The sequence below is a fragment of the Rhinolophus ferrumequinum genome, chromosome X, assembly GCF_004115265.2.
Source record: "Rhinolophus ferrumequinum isolate MPI-CBG mRhiFer1 chromosome X, mRhiFer1_v1.p, whole genome shotgun sequence".
NCBI lineage: Eukaryota > Metazoa > Chordata > Mammalia > Chiroptera > Rhinolophidae > Rhinolophus > Rhinolophus ferrumequinum.
In genome coordinates, this window is record NC_046284.1 from 75,832,811 (window position 1) to 75,849,521 (window position 16,711).

A 16,711-nucleotide genomic window follows, 5' to 3' on the forward strand; every position below is an offset into this window, starting at 1 on the left:
TCAGAATTGCTGTACTCATATGAGTATGAAAAATTAACATACTTAGTAGAGTTCAAGATTTGCTTGTAGTTATTTTTTTCTCTAGAATCATGGTATATAATCGAAGTAGTGTGTTCACATGTTATTCAGATTAGTTTTTTGTTGTTTAGTGTGGCTGTTTCTCATTTGAAATAGAGTTGGGCTCCTTTTTATCTGTTTGTGTATGATTTAAGTTATTTTCCCTTTCTTATTGATTGATTTATAAAGTTTAAATTTCTTTTTTAAATTGTGGTAAAATATACTTAACATTAAATTTACCATTTTAGCCATTTTAAAGTGTATAATTCAGTGACATTAAGTACATTCACATTGTTGTGCAACCATCACCACCATCCTTTTCTGGAACTTTTTTTCATCTTACAAAACTAAATGATTTGCTTTTATATTTTGATTACTTAAAAATATTAACGTTGGGGTGGCCGGTTAGCTCAGTTGGTTAGAGCATGGTACTAAAAACACTGAGGTTGCCGGTTCGATCCCCGCATGGGCAACTGTGAGCTATGCTCTCCTACAAAAAAAAAAAAAAAGAAAAAAAAAATTAATACTGTCATCCCAGTAAACTTTAATTTTAAAAGTATTAACATAATTCCAAAACTCAAAACTATGCAAACTGGTGTAGAGAAGTGTCATTCCCTCCCTTAACTCTTCTTCTTCATTTCTTCCACCTCCTCTAGGTAACCAATATCATTAGTTTCTCATTTAAACTTTGTTTCCCTTTGCAAAAAATGGGCAAATATGTATATATTTTCTTCCTCTTGTATTATACCCAAATGTAGCATAATATGTATATTCCTTTGCTTTTTTTTTCACTTAACAGGTCTTGAAAATCTGTATCATTTACACAACTCTTCCTCACTCCTTTTTTTTTACAGCTTTGAAATACTCTATGGTGTTTATGTACCATAGTATACTCAATCAGTCTGCTATACTTGAATATTTAGGTAGTTCTGAGAATGTTTCAAATACAAATAGTGCTGAAATGAATAACTTCGTGCACATATATTTTCTTATTGGAGTATATTGCCAGAAGTGGGGTTGCTGAATCAAAAGGTAAACGTGTATGTAGTTTTTTAGATATTGTCAGATTACCCTCTATAGTTGTTGTACCACTTTGCATTTCCACCAGCAATGTATAAGTGTGCCTGTGTACCCACAGCCTTGATGGCAGCATTTATTGAATTTTTGCCAACATGAAAAGTCAGATTTCTCTGTGTACTTTAAAATTTTAGCTGAATTTTTATTTGTTAAATTTACAGGCAGTAAAATTCACTTTTTTGCTATACAGTTCTGTTAGTTTTGACAAATGCATATAGTGTGTAAGCATCCCAACGATTAAGGACAGAACGGTTCCATCACCACAGAAGACTTCTGTGGCCCCTTTGTCGTCAACCTCTCTCCACCTTCAGCCCCTAATAGCCACTGATCTATTCTCTGTCCCTTTGAGTTTGCCTTTTCCAGAATGTCATATAAATGGAATCATACAGAATGTCTCATTGTACTTTTATTTTGTATTTTTCTTATTATGAGTGTCTGGAAATGTTTTTAATTTTTTTCATATTTCTAGATCACATCTCTTCACTTCAGAACAAGCTATTTTCACTTTTATACATATTTCCTTCTCTAACATAATGATTTTTCTCTGTGTGCCATGTGTTTCCCAGCAGAGCCTAAAAGAGTAGGTATGATATTCCACATCATCAAAATAAGTATAAATTATGGGAAATTTATTTTATTGTTGTTTTTTCCTCTAGAATATATTATTATCTCTGTTAAAATCATCCCATTTTTTTTTCCTCAACTTTTATTTAAGTGTGTTTTTCCAGGACCCATCAGCTCCAAGTCAAGTAGTTGTTCCAATTTAGTAGTGGAGGGCGCAGCTCACAGTGGTCCATGTGGGGATCAAACCAGCAACTTTGTTGTTAAGAGCACCACTCTAACCAACTGAGCTAACCTGCCTGCCACTGTCCCAGTTTTAAAACCCACTATGATAAACGGAACTGGACCCAATACATGGAAACTTCTTCAGCTTTATAGGATTTTTATTATTTTTTTTAGATAGGCAATTGGATGTTTAATGAAAACTGACTATGACACAAAAACTTTAAAAAGACAGTAGTGCTTCCTTACAACCTTAGTTTTGCACCCATTCCCCCCAAACAAAACAATACAGATGAAAAAGATGTTTGATGTGTATAACCTGAAATTTAAGTCCTTGTTGGTAACTTAATAAATCAAGAAGTTTAACTTTAAAAATGTCATGAACTAAAAACTTTAAAAAAAAAACTTTGATGTCCGCTCTGTTCAGCTTACATGGCAGTTCCTGGAACACAGAAAGTATTCAACAAGCTCTTGTTCATTTACTTTTTAAAATCTCCCTCAGTGATATTAAATATATTTTTTGCTTTCCCAGTTTTAAAAATTATTTTGATTTGAAACACTTTGGCGGCAGCAATAGGAAATAAGACACTTCCTATCAATCACGTGGCTAAGTCCAATTTTTCTAGAATATTACACGAAGGAAGTGGATTTCAAAGACGTCTGAGTCTCCGGTAAAAAATATTCAGTTCTATCTACCTTAAACCATCTTGGATTTCGAAAAGCCGCAAAGCTTCACAACTGCGCACGCGCGTGTTTGAAAAGCCGCGAAGCGCAACATCTTTACGTAAATGAAAGAGGAGAGCCATCGTCCTTAGCGGACCAATGAAAAACCTCCAGATTATCCTTTTTCTATTGGCTAACGGAGACCAATTAGAAGTTAACCGTCTTTTAGCGGGCGTCTCTCAGTAGAGCGCCGTGACGTAATGTGAGGGGTAGGCCGGTAGGGCTGAGCTAGACCAATGAGGAGGGAATAGGGGCTGGTTTGCCTGTTCTCACGCCCAACCCCGAGACCCAGCCCCAGGAAAGTTTCGTTTCTGGGAGGGAGAGGAAAGAACATGGCAGCGCGTTGGTGGTTTTTGTGTGCTTCTGCAACTATGGCGGTGGCGCTGCTGCTCATTTATGGGGTTCCCTCCGCCTCTGCTCAAAGAAAGAAGGAGGTGAGGACGCTGTTTCCAGCAACATGGGCTTTTCCCAATGAGTGGGGCTTGAGAGGGTCTAGTCTCTCCTTCCCGACCCCCTTTCCCGTCCGGTTCTGTGTCTTTGGTGGCTCCAATTCCGCCGTTTTTGGAGTTGTAGGATTTACGAGAAAAGGAACTAACTTCTCGGGATGTAGAGTCTGAGAGAGTGGGCTCGGGTAGGGCACAACCTGGCTTCTATAGGCCTGTGCGTGTACGAGTTTCGACACTTTTAGTGTGGGCCCCATCAGGTGGTGGGGGAATTCGACTTTAGGTCTAGCGGGTAGAATATCTGAGTCTTTCCACTGTCAGTAGATGTAATTCCCTTATAGACGTATAAAAGCATTTTAATGCATTTTCACTTAAGAAATTTGAGAAGTAAACTGAAGAGTGAAACTATGCCGGGTTTATTACATTCTCCAAATAATTGATTCAAGGCAATTTACTGCAGTGGAAGCTCTTAAACCATTTTCAACCATTTACCAAATATGCGTGCCAAGCATTGTTGTAGGAGCTTAGTAGTCAAAAGTGAACAAAACTAAAATCCTTCCTTGTGGAATTTACTGGCTTTGGCAAGTGGAAGAGATACAGTATTCTTTATTCACCATTAATAATCCATACAGAGGAATTTTAACATTGTGTTTTGAAACACTTGTGCCTTACAGCCATATGCTCTTAGAGCTTTAAAGATAACTAGCAATTATTTATGCTCTCTAGTTTTGTAGATGAGGAAAACCGAGTCCTAAGCTTACACAGTGAACTGTTGCAGAACAAGGACTAAAACCTTAGGTCAGTCTTATACGCTATTTCTTGTACAATTCTGTGCTTCCTCTAGTACTCAGTACCTGAACCAACACACTTTTAAAATACCATTTAAGCATCTCAGATACTTGTCAACTTGAATTGAATTTTAAAAAAACCCATCTTCTCTGTTTCTGAATATTTGAGCTATCCCATAAGAAGAAAAAGAAGCTATCAAATTAAAACTAATTACTTTTTAGATTGGCAAAAAGTAAAATAAAAAAATATACACTTTTTAAAGGTATGGTGAAGTGAGCAGGCTCATATACTGGAACTAGAAATTGATGTGCTTTTTTAGGAGGCTTCTAAGCCATTTTTATGTGGAAAACAAGATGTAGAGCAATACATAATTTTATATTCTAGATGCCTTTTATGTTTTTAAAAAACTGCTATATATATGTATGTATAATAAAACCTTTGTAAGGATACACAAAAATCTTTGGGTACTTGGGATTGTTCATTAGAGAAGCACTTTCACTTTTTACCTGATATACTGGTATTGTCTGAATTTCTACAGTGACTGCTTTTTTTAATAAAGTGAAGATTTTAAAAAAACAGTATTTCTACTAGTTAAGTTATATTTATTCATTTAATATCTGTGAACTAGAAGCAGAATAGCAGGGGATATATTATTTTAAAAAGGAATCGGCAGTGAATTATATACTTTAAAATAGTTAACATGGTGGATTTTGTATTATGTGAATTTTATCTCAAAAAAATTTTAAAAAAGGAATCAGATTCTAACTCCCTTTCCATCATGACCACTGTTCACACCCTTACCACGCTCACAAATCTATAGCAATAATTGCCTAACTGGTTCTCCTTGAACATATCCTTCATAGTGTTGCCAGAGATGAAAATGAAAATCTGAAACATGAAAATAATGAAAACCATTCACCTATTTTGCAAAGTGCAAAAGGGCTTCTATAGCCTATCCATGGTTTGCTTCTTCCAATCTCATTTCAGCCCCAGCTCCTCCCTGTACTAGTCATACTAAATTACCTGCCTTCCTTGATCTTCTATATTCTTGCTTCTGTACTTGCTGGAATTCTGCTGGAGTGTCTCCCTTCTTTCTCACCTCACCCCTCATTCACCTGAGTGAGATTTCCTACTCTTCAGGTCTTAACTCAAACATTACCTTTTTCCTCAACTGAAGTTTTCTGGTTCCCCCAGGTGACTTGAATTGAATTCAGCACATTGTATTGTTATTGTTTATATGCCACTCTTTGCCATTAGACTTTAAACATGAATACAGACCCTTTTTAAGTTAATTTTTCTTTCCCTTGCACACAGCAATGTCTGTCAAAAAGGTCCTTAGTAAACATAGAATTAATTAGTTAACTGTGTCTATGTAGAATCATGAGTCTGTTCTTTCACTTGAAAGTTTGTTTAGGTTTCACAACCTAAAATTGGATTTTCTCATCGATAAACAAGGAATTAATATAGTCTGGTAAAGATGTTTAAGTTTTTACCTCTTTCCCCTCTGAGGATGTTTTAGGCTGTTTAAAAAAAAAGATTAACGTGATACTACTTAGAGACAGTTTTAAAATATAGGTGTTCTTTTGCAGAAAACTTAGTTGTTTTGGTCAGTTTTTGAAAGTATTATTTTAAAAAATCCCAGGTCTATCCACCATAGTCGATTTGGCTTTAAATAGAGGGTAATGTCTGATCTTATAATCTAAGTATTTTTAAAAAGACACCTCTCCTAAATGAACATAATTTAAAATCACTCAAGTTACTCACATGTAGTTATCAGTTGTTACATGGAATGCTATCCTACTTATCTGATTATTTACACTTGCAGCAGTGTTTTCACTGGAACTTTGACTTATGCTATAATATTTATTTAATGCCTTTTACATGTCAAGTATTGTGGTTTACGTGCATTATCTATAATCCTCCCAGTAACCCTGCAAAGTAAGTAGTAGCCTCTTTGAAAGATGAGGGAACTGACGCTGTGCAAGAGAGATGCTGGGGGCTTGTCCAAAGCACAGCTCTAGAGGCTGAGCTGGGATTCCATTGCTGGTCTGACTCCAAAGCGTTTGCTTTCTGCAAGGCACAAAGACTTGTTTTATTTTATGGTAAATTATTTCCTCCCTGGGGTAGAGGGGAAGTTGCTTGTCCTTGCATTTGGTGTTGTTTTAGGGAGGCAACATGATAAAAATGAAAAAGCATGGTCTTTGATAAAATTTTCCATATTTCCTTTTTTTGTATTAAAATTTATTGGGGTGACAATGATTATTAAAATTACATAGGTTTCTAGTGTACAGTTCTGTAATATGTCATCCATATATCAGTTTTATATATATATATATGTATATATATAATCTATACATCCATATTTCTTGATCTACTTCTGGGACTCTAATAGAGAAATAATATGAAATATGGAAAAGAGTTGAATTACAGAGCTTACTGAAGCATAATAAAAATGTTCATAATAATGGTAGGATAGTTTTTTTCACCCCTTTTCTCAGTTTTCCAAAAAAATTTTATAAAATTTTAAAGAGCACTTATGTTAATGCAACTCAAGTGATCTTTAGCAAGTTATTCTGAGTCTCATTTCCCTTATCAGTAGAATTGGAAAATGCCTATTTATTTGAATATTATGAAAATTAAATGAGATGCAGGTTGTAAAGTACCTAATGCAGTACCTAGCATGTAGAAGACATTAGATGAAGATTAGAAAGTAAAATGTGTTTCTCTGCAGTAGTAGAATGTTTTATCAATTGGTCTTTTTGTAGTGGTTTTATGAGGATTATTTAGAAAATAGAATTACCTGCACATTTTGACAAGGCAGGCTATTGGAAAGTTCTACATTCTCTGATATTATTTTGAGAACTGACACATGAAGGTGTCACACATGCCAAACCCCTGCAATTATTTAGAAAATATCTTGTTACTAAAAACCAAAGGCTTAGCAGCTGAAAAACAAAGAGATTGAGACACCATCCCCAAAATAAAACATCAAAAAGGAACAATGGTATATTTGAGCCCTGTCCAGCAAGTAGGTGAACTGAGAATGGAGCAGATGGCATTTAAGAATTAAAAATGCTCTTTTCTCTGCTCACTGTCTGTCTTCTTCGGTCATTATTTGTCAATTATGTTTCCAGATCTTTTCAGTCTCACTTGTATTTTAAGGGTGGAGTTGGAAATTTATTGCTTAACCAGGAAATTTATTTTACTAACATCTAAAGACTAGTGGATGATTTGGAAAGCTAAAAGTATCAAGAATTTTTATGAATTAAACACTGATGGTCTAGAACACAACTATAATCAAACAACTTTTGGGGGAAAGGGAGGTGCATTTTAGAGGAATTCAGACTGGTGCTGCTTAGCTTTATTCTAAAATTCGAGAGAAATCTTAACGGCTGGATCATATTTTAGTTTTAAATGATAATGGATTCCTATATGCTATTTTGATGAGTGATACTCAGTGCCAGTAGGAGAATTTGTTAAGGTTTAATCTACCGTGTTTCCCCGAAAATAAGACCTAGCCGGACCATCTGCTCTAATGCGTCTTTTGGAGCAAAAATTAATACAAGACCTGGTCTTATTTTACTATAATATAAGACCCCGTCTAATATAATATAATACCAGGCTTTATATTAATTTTTGCTCCAAAGGACGCATTAGAGTTGATGGTCTGGCTAGGTCTTATTTTCGGGGAAACATGGTACTTTGCTAAAGCTAATTGAGAGGAATATTATGGAAGCAGATAGAATGAAAATGAACTGTTATCTCCCTGCCCTTTTTTGGCCCTCTTAATCCCTTGCAGTCCTAAAATTTTCATCATACTTGATTATTACTAACAGGATTAGAGATATTAATTGACTTCCTGTTAGTGGAATTATTGTGTGGCCATATTAAAATGTTTCAAGAGAAGAGAAGGACTTTAAGCTTCATTAACTTTCTCTCTTGATAACCATTATATATATATATTAAAGATTTTATTAAAATATAGTTAACATACAATATTATATTAATTTTCGGTACACACCATAGTTATTCAACATTTATATATCTAAAGAAGTGATCACTGTGGGGACAGAGCCCCAAAAAGCAGTTTCCAGGCTCTCGGCCTCACATAGAAAGGTGCTGGCTCAGGTAGTAAATGGCCATCGACTGTGATCAAATGGCCAGCAGCTGTGGCTAGTTGGCCGTCAGCTGTAACCAGTGAGCCATTAGCCATGAATATAACTGCCGTGGCTAGGCTAGCAGAAAAAGGGGGAGCTAGCAAGAAGATGGTGGCTGAGTCTGCAAGCGGCACAGTGAGGGTTGAGAATTGTGTTGCTCCTGGTTCCTGTGTCTCCAACCCAGCCGCCAGCGAGAGTATAGTGGTGTGACTCCCCTACCTATGGCTCCGTGGGTGTTCCTTTTTGGCCTCACCATGTCCTGCGTTCTTATGTGGGGAGTGGGACCGGAGACCCCGCCTGACGCCCTGCATGACAATCACCATGATAAGTCTGGCAACCATCTGACACCATACATACCATGCTATCACAACATTATTGACTGTATTCCCTATGATACACATTTCATCCCCATGGCTTATTTGTTTTATACCTGGATATTTGAACCTCTTATTTCTTTTCACCCTCTTCTCCCCATTTAAAATATTTCAATTAGTTGGTATTCAGTATTACCAACTAATTCAGTGTAAATTTCAGGTATGCAGCATAGTGGTTAGTCATTTGTATAATTTCGGAAGCGATAACCCTGACTAGTCTAGTATGCACCTGGCACTATACATAGTTATTACTATATCATTGATTATATTCCCTGTGCTTTACTTTATAGCCCCAAGACAAATTTATAACTATATAATATATATAGTTACAATTCAATTTGTACTTCTGAATCCCTTCACGTTTTTCACCCTACCCCCTAACCCTACCCCCTATTCCCTCCCATCTACCATCCCAGCAAAGCTGGTACCTATCTGACACCATACATAGTTATTATAGTAGTATTGACTATATTCCTTATGCTGTACCCTACATCCCCATGACTACTTTGTAACAACCAATTTGTACTTCTGAATTCCTTCCCTTTTTTGACCCGTCCTCCAACAGCCCTCCCATATGGCAACCATCAAAATGTTCTCTGTATGAGTTTTTTGTTTTGTTTTGTTTGTTTATTTTGTTCTTTGGATTCCACATATAAACAAAATCACATTGCATCTGTCTTTTTCTGGCTGACATATTCCTCTCAGCACAATACCCTCCAGGTCCATCCATGCCACTGCAGATGGCAAGAACCCATTCTCTTCCATGACTCAGCAATATTCCATGGCATATACCAGTATATACCACATCATCTTTGTCCATTCACCCATCAATTGACACCCAGGCTGCCTCCACATCTTGGTTATTGTAAACAATGCTGCAATGAACATATGGATACACACATCCCTTTGAAGTAGTGGTTTGGGTTTCTTTGGATAAATACCCAGAAGTGGGATTACTGGGTTCTTTGTCTCTTGTTATAGCCTTTGTTTTAAAGTCTATTTTGTCTGGTATAAGTATTGCTACCCCAGATTTTTTTGTTTGTTTGTTTCAATTTTCATGAAATATCTTTTTCCATTCCTTTATTTTCAGTCTGTGTGTGTCCTTTGATCTGAACTGAGTCTTCTGTAGGCAGCATATGTTTTCATATACATTCAGCCACACTATCTTTTGATTGGAGCATTTAATCCATTTACATTTAAAGTAATTGTTGATAAGATATGTACTGGTAATCCCCGTATAACACGGATATTAGGTTCCTTAAAAAAATACCGTGTTATGTGAATCCATGTTATATGAAACAAAGAACTAATACAAAAAAGGGGGTTAGGTTCCAAAAATTAAAAAAAAAACACACTATTATATTTTTATAATTAAGAGAAATATCTTTATTAAAGCAATTTTTACCAAAAGTATTAAGTAATACTTTTGTATTAAATATGTAATTAATAATGTTTTCTTTGTCATCACCATTAAGCACCATTAACCGAGGGCATTTTCTTTTTGACAAGATATCTTCATCCTCTGAACTTAATATTCCACAAAAAAATTGGATTTAAAATTCTAATAAATTTTAAAATTCTGTAGTCAAATCTGATACAACATCCATGCTTGAATGAAAAATTTCAAATGAGATGTCTTTTGCTCTTAAAAACTTCCTGTGCTCCATATTGTTCGGGGATTTCCGTAATTTTGAATGAGGTATATTTTGCTCTTAAAAGCTCTTTTTACACTCCATATTGTTTGGGGATTTCTCTAATTCTCAAACTGTGTTAGAGTGAAACCGTGTTCTAGGGTGCTGTGTTGTACGAGGGTTTCCCTCAATTCTTGAACCATGTTAGAGCGAAACCGTGTTACAGAAGTGCCGTGTTATATAGGGGTTACCTGTAGTTATTGTCATGTTATTATTCATATTTTTTGAAAATTGACTATTTTATGATAGAGATATTTTTATCAAAGTTGTTAGTGTGATCAACACAAATGTTTCTTTTCTTTAAGTTTTTTGAATTTGGATTTATTGGGGTGACAATGGTTAGTAAAATTACATAGGTTTCAAGTGTCCAAATTTATAGAGACACAAGTTATTCATATTTTTGATGTTTTGTTTTTTTGTCTTAAAGAAGTCCCTCTGAGATTCCTTGTAATACTTGTTTGGTGATGATGAACTTTTTCTTGTCTGGGAAGCTCTTTATTTGTACTTTGATTTTAAATGATAGCTTTGCTGGGTAGAGTAATCTTGGTTGTTGGTCCTTGCTTTTTATCACTTTGAATATTCCATGCCAATCCCTTCTGGCTTGCACAGTTTCTGTTGAGAAATCAGCTAACAGTCTTATGGGAGCTCTTTTGTAGGTAACTAATTGCTTTTCTCTTGCTGCTTTTAAGATTCTCTCTTTGTCTTTAATGTTTTGGTATTTTAATTATGATGTGTCTTGGTGTGTGCCTCTTTGAGTTGTCTTCTTTGGGACTCTGTGCTTCGTGGGCTTATATATCTATTTCCTTCACCAGGTTAGGGAAGTTTTCCGTGGTTATTTCTTCAAATAGGTTTTCAATTCCTTGCACTCTCTCTTCTTCTGGTACCCTTATGATGTGAATGTTAGTATGGTTGATAGTGTCCCAGAGGCCCCTTAAACTCTCCTCATTTTTTTGGATTCATTTTGCTGTTCTGATTGGGTGTTTTCTGCTATCTTCTAAATTGCTGATTCGATTCTCTGCTTCATCTACTGTTGATTCCTTCTAATGTAGTCTTCATTTCAGTTATTGTATTCTTCATTTCTGACTGGTTCTTTTTTATGTTTTCTATCTCCATTTTAATGTTTCCTATCTCTTTGCTGAAGTTCTCCCTGAGATGATTGAACATCCCTGAGATCACTGAACACTCGTTCAAAACAACTAGTGTTTTGAAGTCTGCATCTGATAGATTGCTTGTCTCCATTTTGTTTAATTCTTTTTCTGGAGCTTTGTTCTTTTATTTGGGACATGTTTCTTTGTCTCCCCATTTTGGCTCCCTCCCTGTGTTTGTTTCTGTGTATTAGGTAGTACTGCTATGCTTCCTGGTCTTAGTAGAGTAGCCTTATGTAGTATGGATCCTGTGGGGCCCAGTGGCACAGTCTCCATGGTCACCAGAGCCAGTTGTTCCAGGTGTGTCCCTTGTGTGGGTTGTGTATGTCCTCCTAGTGTAGTTGAGCCTTGTTTGCTGTTTACATGTGAATGGGAGGGATTGACTCTCAGGCTGATTGGTTGTGTGTACTGGTTGTGACTACAGTGGAAGAGGTATTGTGCAGAGGCTGACCCTACAGAGCAGAGTTCACTTCAGCAGGTCTCTGGTGCCTGCCTAGTCTGCCCTTTGTGTTTGTTGTTTTTGGAGGCGGGTGGGTGAATGTCTGGCTGGGTCCAAAGCCAGCCACCGGGAGTGCCAGCTCTGGGGCTTCCTGGGAGGAACCCCATTGCAGGTGAAGTTCAGCCCCAGCCTGTGCCCTGCTCAGTACCACCTTGCATAAGCCATGAAGCAATCTGCAGATGGCCGCCAACCACACTGTGCTTGGAGGTATCTTGAGAGGCCAAGCTGCAAGCAAGGTTGGCTGTAGCCTACGGCTGGGCTTAGGGCTGCTCTGCCAGAGGTACAGGACAGGCCAAGGCCAGGTGTTGCTTACTTGGGTTTTGTGAACCTTTGAGAGGTTTTAGGAAAGTCCACAGTATGAGCCAAGACAGGCCGTTTGTATGGAAAAGCCACTGGAAGCGGCTTGGGTGGGCTCGAAAGTTGGGTGGGACGTGGTCTCAGTGAATCACCAGGTGAGGCAATCCATGTTAGCTAGGTTGAGGGAGACTCAGCCGCACGCCGAGTCTGCATGACGGGAAAGGTGAGGGCTTAAGAAATAGTAGTTTCCATCAACTTCTCGGTCCAGGAGAAAGCTGCCCCCTGCAGCCCTGGCCCTGAAGCCAAAAATCTCAGTTTTTCCCTGGGTGTTCATGTGGTGCCTTTTGAGCTGCTACCCCAGCACTAGAGCTCAGAGCGAGTGAGTCCGTCAGCGGGTCAGTGAGTAAGTCCATGCATGGGCCCTTTAAGAGGAGTCCCTAGGACTCTAGCCACCTTCCATCTCACTCAGCCACAATCTCCGCTGGTTTAAGCAGCCAGAAGTTATGGTGGCTTCTCTCACCGGCACTGGAACCCTGGGCTTGGGAGCCTGGTGTGGATCTGGGACCCCTTCTGTCTCTGGAAGGGACCTCCACAGCCGAGATATACCTCCCAATTTTTAATGGTCCCATGTGGGTGTGGGACCAGCCCGTTCTGTGTCTCTGCCCCTCCTACCAGTCTCGAGGTGGTTTCTTCTCTATGTCCTTAGTTGTAGAGCTTCGGTTGAGCTTGACTTCGTGCAATTCTCAGTGATGGTTGTTCTGTAGTTTAGTGGTAATTTTCATGTGGCTGTGAGAAGAGGTAAGCACAGCCTTTACCTACTGCACCATCTTGTCTGGAAATCTGGTATTATATTTTATTCTTTTTTTTTTTTAACTGGGGAATATTGGGGAACAGTGTGTTTTTCCAGGACCCATCGGCTCCATGTCAAGTCATTGTTTTTAATCTAGTTGTGGAGGGTGCAGCTCAGCTCCAGGTCAAGTCATTATCTTCAGTCTAGCTGTGGAGAGAGCAGCTCACTGGCCCATGTGGGAATCAAACCGGTGACCTCGGCATTAGGAGCTCGGCGCTCCAATCTCCTGAGCCACCCGGCCAGCCCTGGTATTATATTTTAATTGTGAATATTATTATTATTATTTTTGAACAGTTGAAAATGTACTTCAAGTAATAAACTCCAAAAAGGTGGCAAATTAGTTGATTGTGAAAGTCATTGCTTATAAATTTACTTTTGTGGGGCCGGCTCGGTGGCTCAGGCGGTTGGAGCTCCGTGCTCCTAACGCCGAAGGCTGCCCGTTAGATTCCCCCATGGGCCAGTGGGTTCTCAACCACAAGGTTGCCGGTTCTACTCCTCGAGTCCCCCAGCAACTAAGAATGAACACGGCACCTTGAGCTAAGCTGCCGCTGACCTCCTGGATTGCTCAGTTGGTTGGAGTGCATCCTCTCAACCACAAGGTTGCCGATTTGACTCCCGCAAGGGATGGTGGGCTGCGCCCCCTGCAACTAACAACAGCAACTGGACACGGAGCTGAGCTGCGCCCTCCACAACTAAGACTGAATGGACAACAACTTGACTTGGGAAAGTCCTGGAAATACATACTGTTCACCAATAAAGTCCTGTTCCCCTTCCCCAATCAAATCTTTATAAAAAAAATAAAATAAAGAAAATGAACTCAGAAAGTAACCTAATTGCCTCTGTATTAAGCAGTCTTTTGAGGTGATACTCACATTTTACAAGAACTTTAAAAAGAATTTGTAATTCCTTTGAACTAATTTCTTCTACTCGATAAATTATTTGGGGATTGAATAGCCTGAAATCTCTTCTTTCCAGTTAGTAATAAACAGGAAGCGGAATATTGTAAATGATTTACATAGACCTGGTTGAAAGTTTATTCAAGATTTTTTGTTCAAGAAGACTCCGTATATTTATAGCTAATTCAGAGCACATGTACTTGTTCTGTTGGAATGATCATATGAGATTGGATAGAGATAGACTATATAAAACTCATTACCTGTTCCTGCTTTGCACTTTTTAATAAAAAGCCCCAAGTATTATAGAATCTGCAGCCATGGTGAATAAAATAGCCACATCTGTTTGAATTTGCTGGTTACTGTCAAATTTAATTTGAAAATATAACAAAATTAATGGCTGCTTTAAAATAGAGAATGCATATTTTAAAACTACCGTGTTTCCCCAAAAATAAGACCTAGCCAGACAATCAACTCTAATGCGTCTTTTGGATCAAAAATTAATATAAGACCTGATCTTATTTTACTATAATATTAGACTGGGTCTTTATAATATAATATAATATAATATAATATAATGTAATATAATGTAATGTAATACTGGTCTTACATTAATTTTTGCTCCAAAAGACATATTAGAACTGATTGTCTGGCTAGGTCTTATTTTTTGGGGAAAATGGTATGTTAGCTGTGAGGCTCATTTAGGCTGTATCAAATAATAAGGACCTATTTTATTGGGAAAACTGAACAGATTTAATCTATTCAGGCTTAATTTAAATAAAATATTCCCTACTCTTGACAATTGTTGGTAATTGATTCTATTAAAAGATATCCTCTCTACCTTCTATTCTAGTTCACTCTCTTCTCTGCCTTTAGCAGTGACCTGTTTCCTTAGTATCATTTATTGTTCCACAAGTCTTGTTGATTATTTGTTATATCAGTCTTTTGACAGTATATATTTCTCTATGGACTTAGAGTCTACATTCAGTTTTCCATGTGTGGTATATTCACTTTGTGGTTCTTACCAGAATTATTTTGTATCTGCTACAAAACTAATTTTTATGCCATCTTTCTCTTCTTCATACAGGTATACTCAGGAAATACTTTTTTTTTCAGTAGTGGCTGAATTCAGACATGCTATAAAGTTAAATCATGCATTTTTAGGATCCATGTTACTATTCCCTTCCCAGTATTAAAAATGTTCCATTTCTATGTAAGTGTTAATGTGTACAATCATCTTTTGTTCCTTATATATATATACTTTTTAAGATTTTATTGTGGAAGGGGAACAGGATTTTATTGGGGAACAGTGTGTATTTCCAGGACTTTTTTAAATTGGGGAACAATGGTGTGTTTTTCCCAGGACTCCTCAGCTCCCTTTAAGTCAAGTTGTTGTCCTTTCAATCTTAGTTGTGGAGGGTGCAGTTCAGCCCCAGGTCCAGCTGTTGTTAATTGGCAGGGGGCGCAGACCACCATCCCTTGTGGGAGTCAAACCAGCAACCTTGTGGTTGAGAACCTGCGCTCCAACCAACTGAACCATCTGGGAGCTCGGTGGCAGCTCAGCTCAAGGTGCCGTGTTCAGTCTTAGTTGCAGGGGACTCAGCTCACCATCCCTCGCGGGAGTCGAACTGGCAACCTTGTGGTTGAGAGCACACGCTCCAACCAACTGAGGCATCTGGCTCCCGGGGAGCTCAGCGACAGCTTGTTGTCTTCAGTCTAGTTGTGGAGGGCGCAGCTCACTGGCCTATGTGGGAATCGAACCAGCAGCCCTGTTGCCCAGAGCTCGCACTCTATCCAACTGAGCCACCTGTCTGCCCTCTTCCTTGTGTGTTAACGTAATATGCAAGTGAAACCATTCCCAGCTGGGTTCCGTTAAATAGAAATTCAGTACACACTTATGAGGGCCAACTATGTGGTAAAGTACTGTGTGTGTCTGTTTTCTAGTAACTAATAGTCTAGAGAAGGAAGCAGATGTCAGAAGTTTCTTAGAATAAGTGCTAGAATACAGTTAAAAAGTGTTGTGAAACATCTAGCGGGGATGGGATTAATATGCTTGTCTCCTTAGTCCTTGACCACTTAGGAAAATCATTCAGGGTCACTCAGTTAAAACCCAGTAGACATGCATTCTTTGAGAATTGTGTTGAGGTGACTAAAGCTACAGAAGCTATTCTTACTGGTTCTAGGGATTATATTTCTTACCTAAAGTCTGAGGCAACTCATTTGCATTATTGACACCTATCTTTCAGAGTGTTATTTTTCTAGTATGTTCATGTTCCACTTCCAAAGTAAAAAGGCACATCCTAATGTCTGTTCTCTAATGACTGAATTTCATGGGAGAGAACTATTTTTAAAGTTTGAACCCTACTGCCCTGGCCAAATTTCATTGTCAGCAATGGGAAATATAATGTAACTGGTCAAATGCTTCTGAATAATGAACCACTGCATGATTTCCCAGCTTTCTATAAATATATCCCTTTGAAGAAGAACAAAACCATAAATTAGCATTAACTCTGCATTGAAATTCTTCTGCATTTTTTTTTTATCTTTTCCTGTGTTACTACTCTTGCAAAGTTTGGATATAAGGGTGAAGATGAGGGGCAGTATAAATAAATATGATTGCATGAATGTCAACTGAAAGTCTTGTTTACTAACTATGCTTCTCTTCCATTGCCTCTTGGTGACTGGCTATTAAAAAGAAACAAACAAAATTTAGCTCTTTCTTTGTGTAGAAATAAATTTTCATTTACTTGGGATAAATATTTGGGAATGCAGCTGCTGGATTGTATAGTCAGTATATGGTTACTTGTTTAATTCTTTAAGAAATTGCCAAACTGTTTTCCAGAGTGGCTGTACCATAGTACATTCCCACCAGAAATGTATGCGAGATCTATTTTCTCTACATCTTCGCCAGCATTTGGTATTGTCACTGTTTT

At 37.8% G+C, this 16,711-nt stretch overlaps 1 protein-coding gene across 1 annotated transcript in view; it reads left to right on the forward strand.

The window, feature by feature from the left end:
* The first annotated feature begins 2,926 nt into the window (after nucleotides 1-2,926).
* The window catches only part of MAGT1 (magnesium transporter 1), a 58,455-nt gene continuing 44,670 nt past the window's right edge, over nucleotides 2,927-16,711 (forward strand). The window contains exon 1 of the mRNA XM_033118588.1: nucleotides 2,927-3,074. Coding sequence (XP_032974479.1) covers nucleotides 2,973-3,074 — 102 coding nt within the window. The 5' untranslated portion in view covers nucleotides 2,927-2,972. The remainder of the gene's footprint in view (nucleotides 3,075-16,711) is intronic.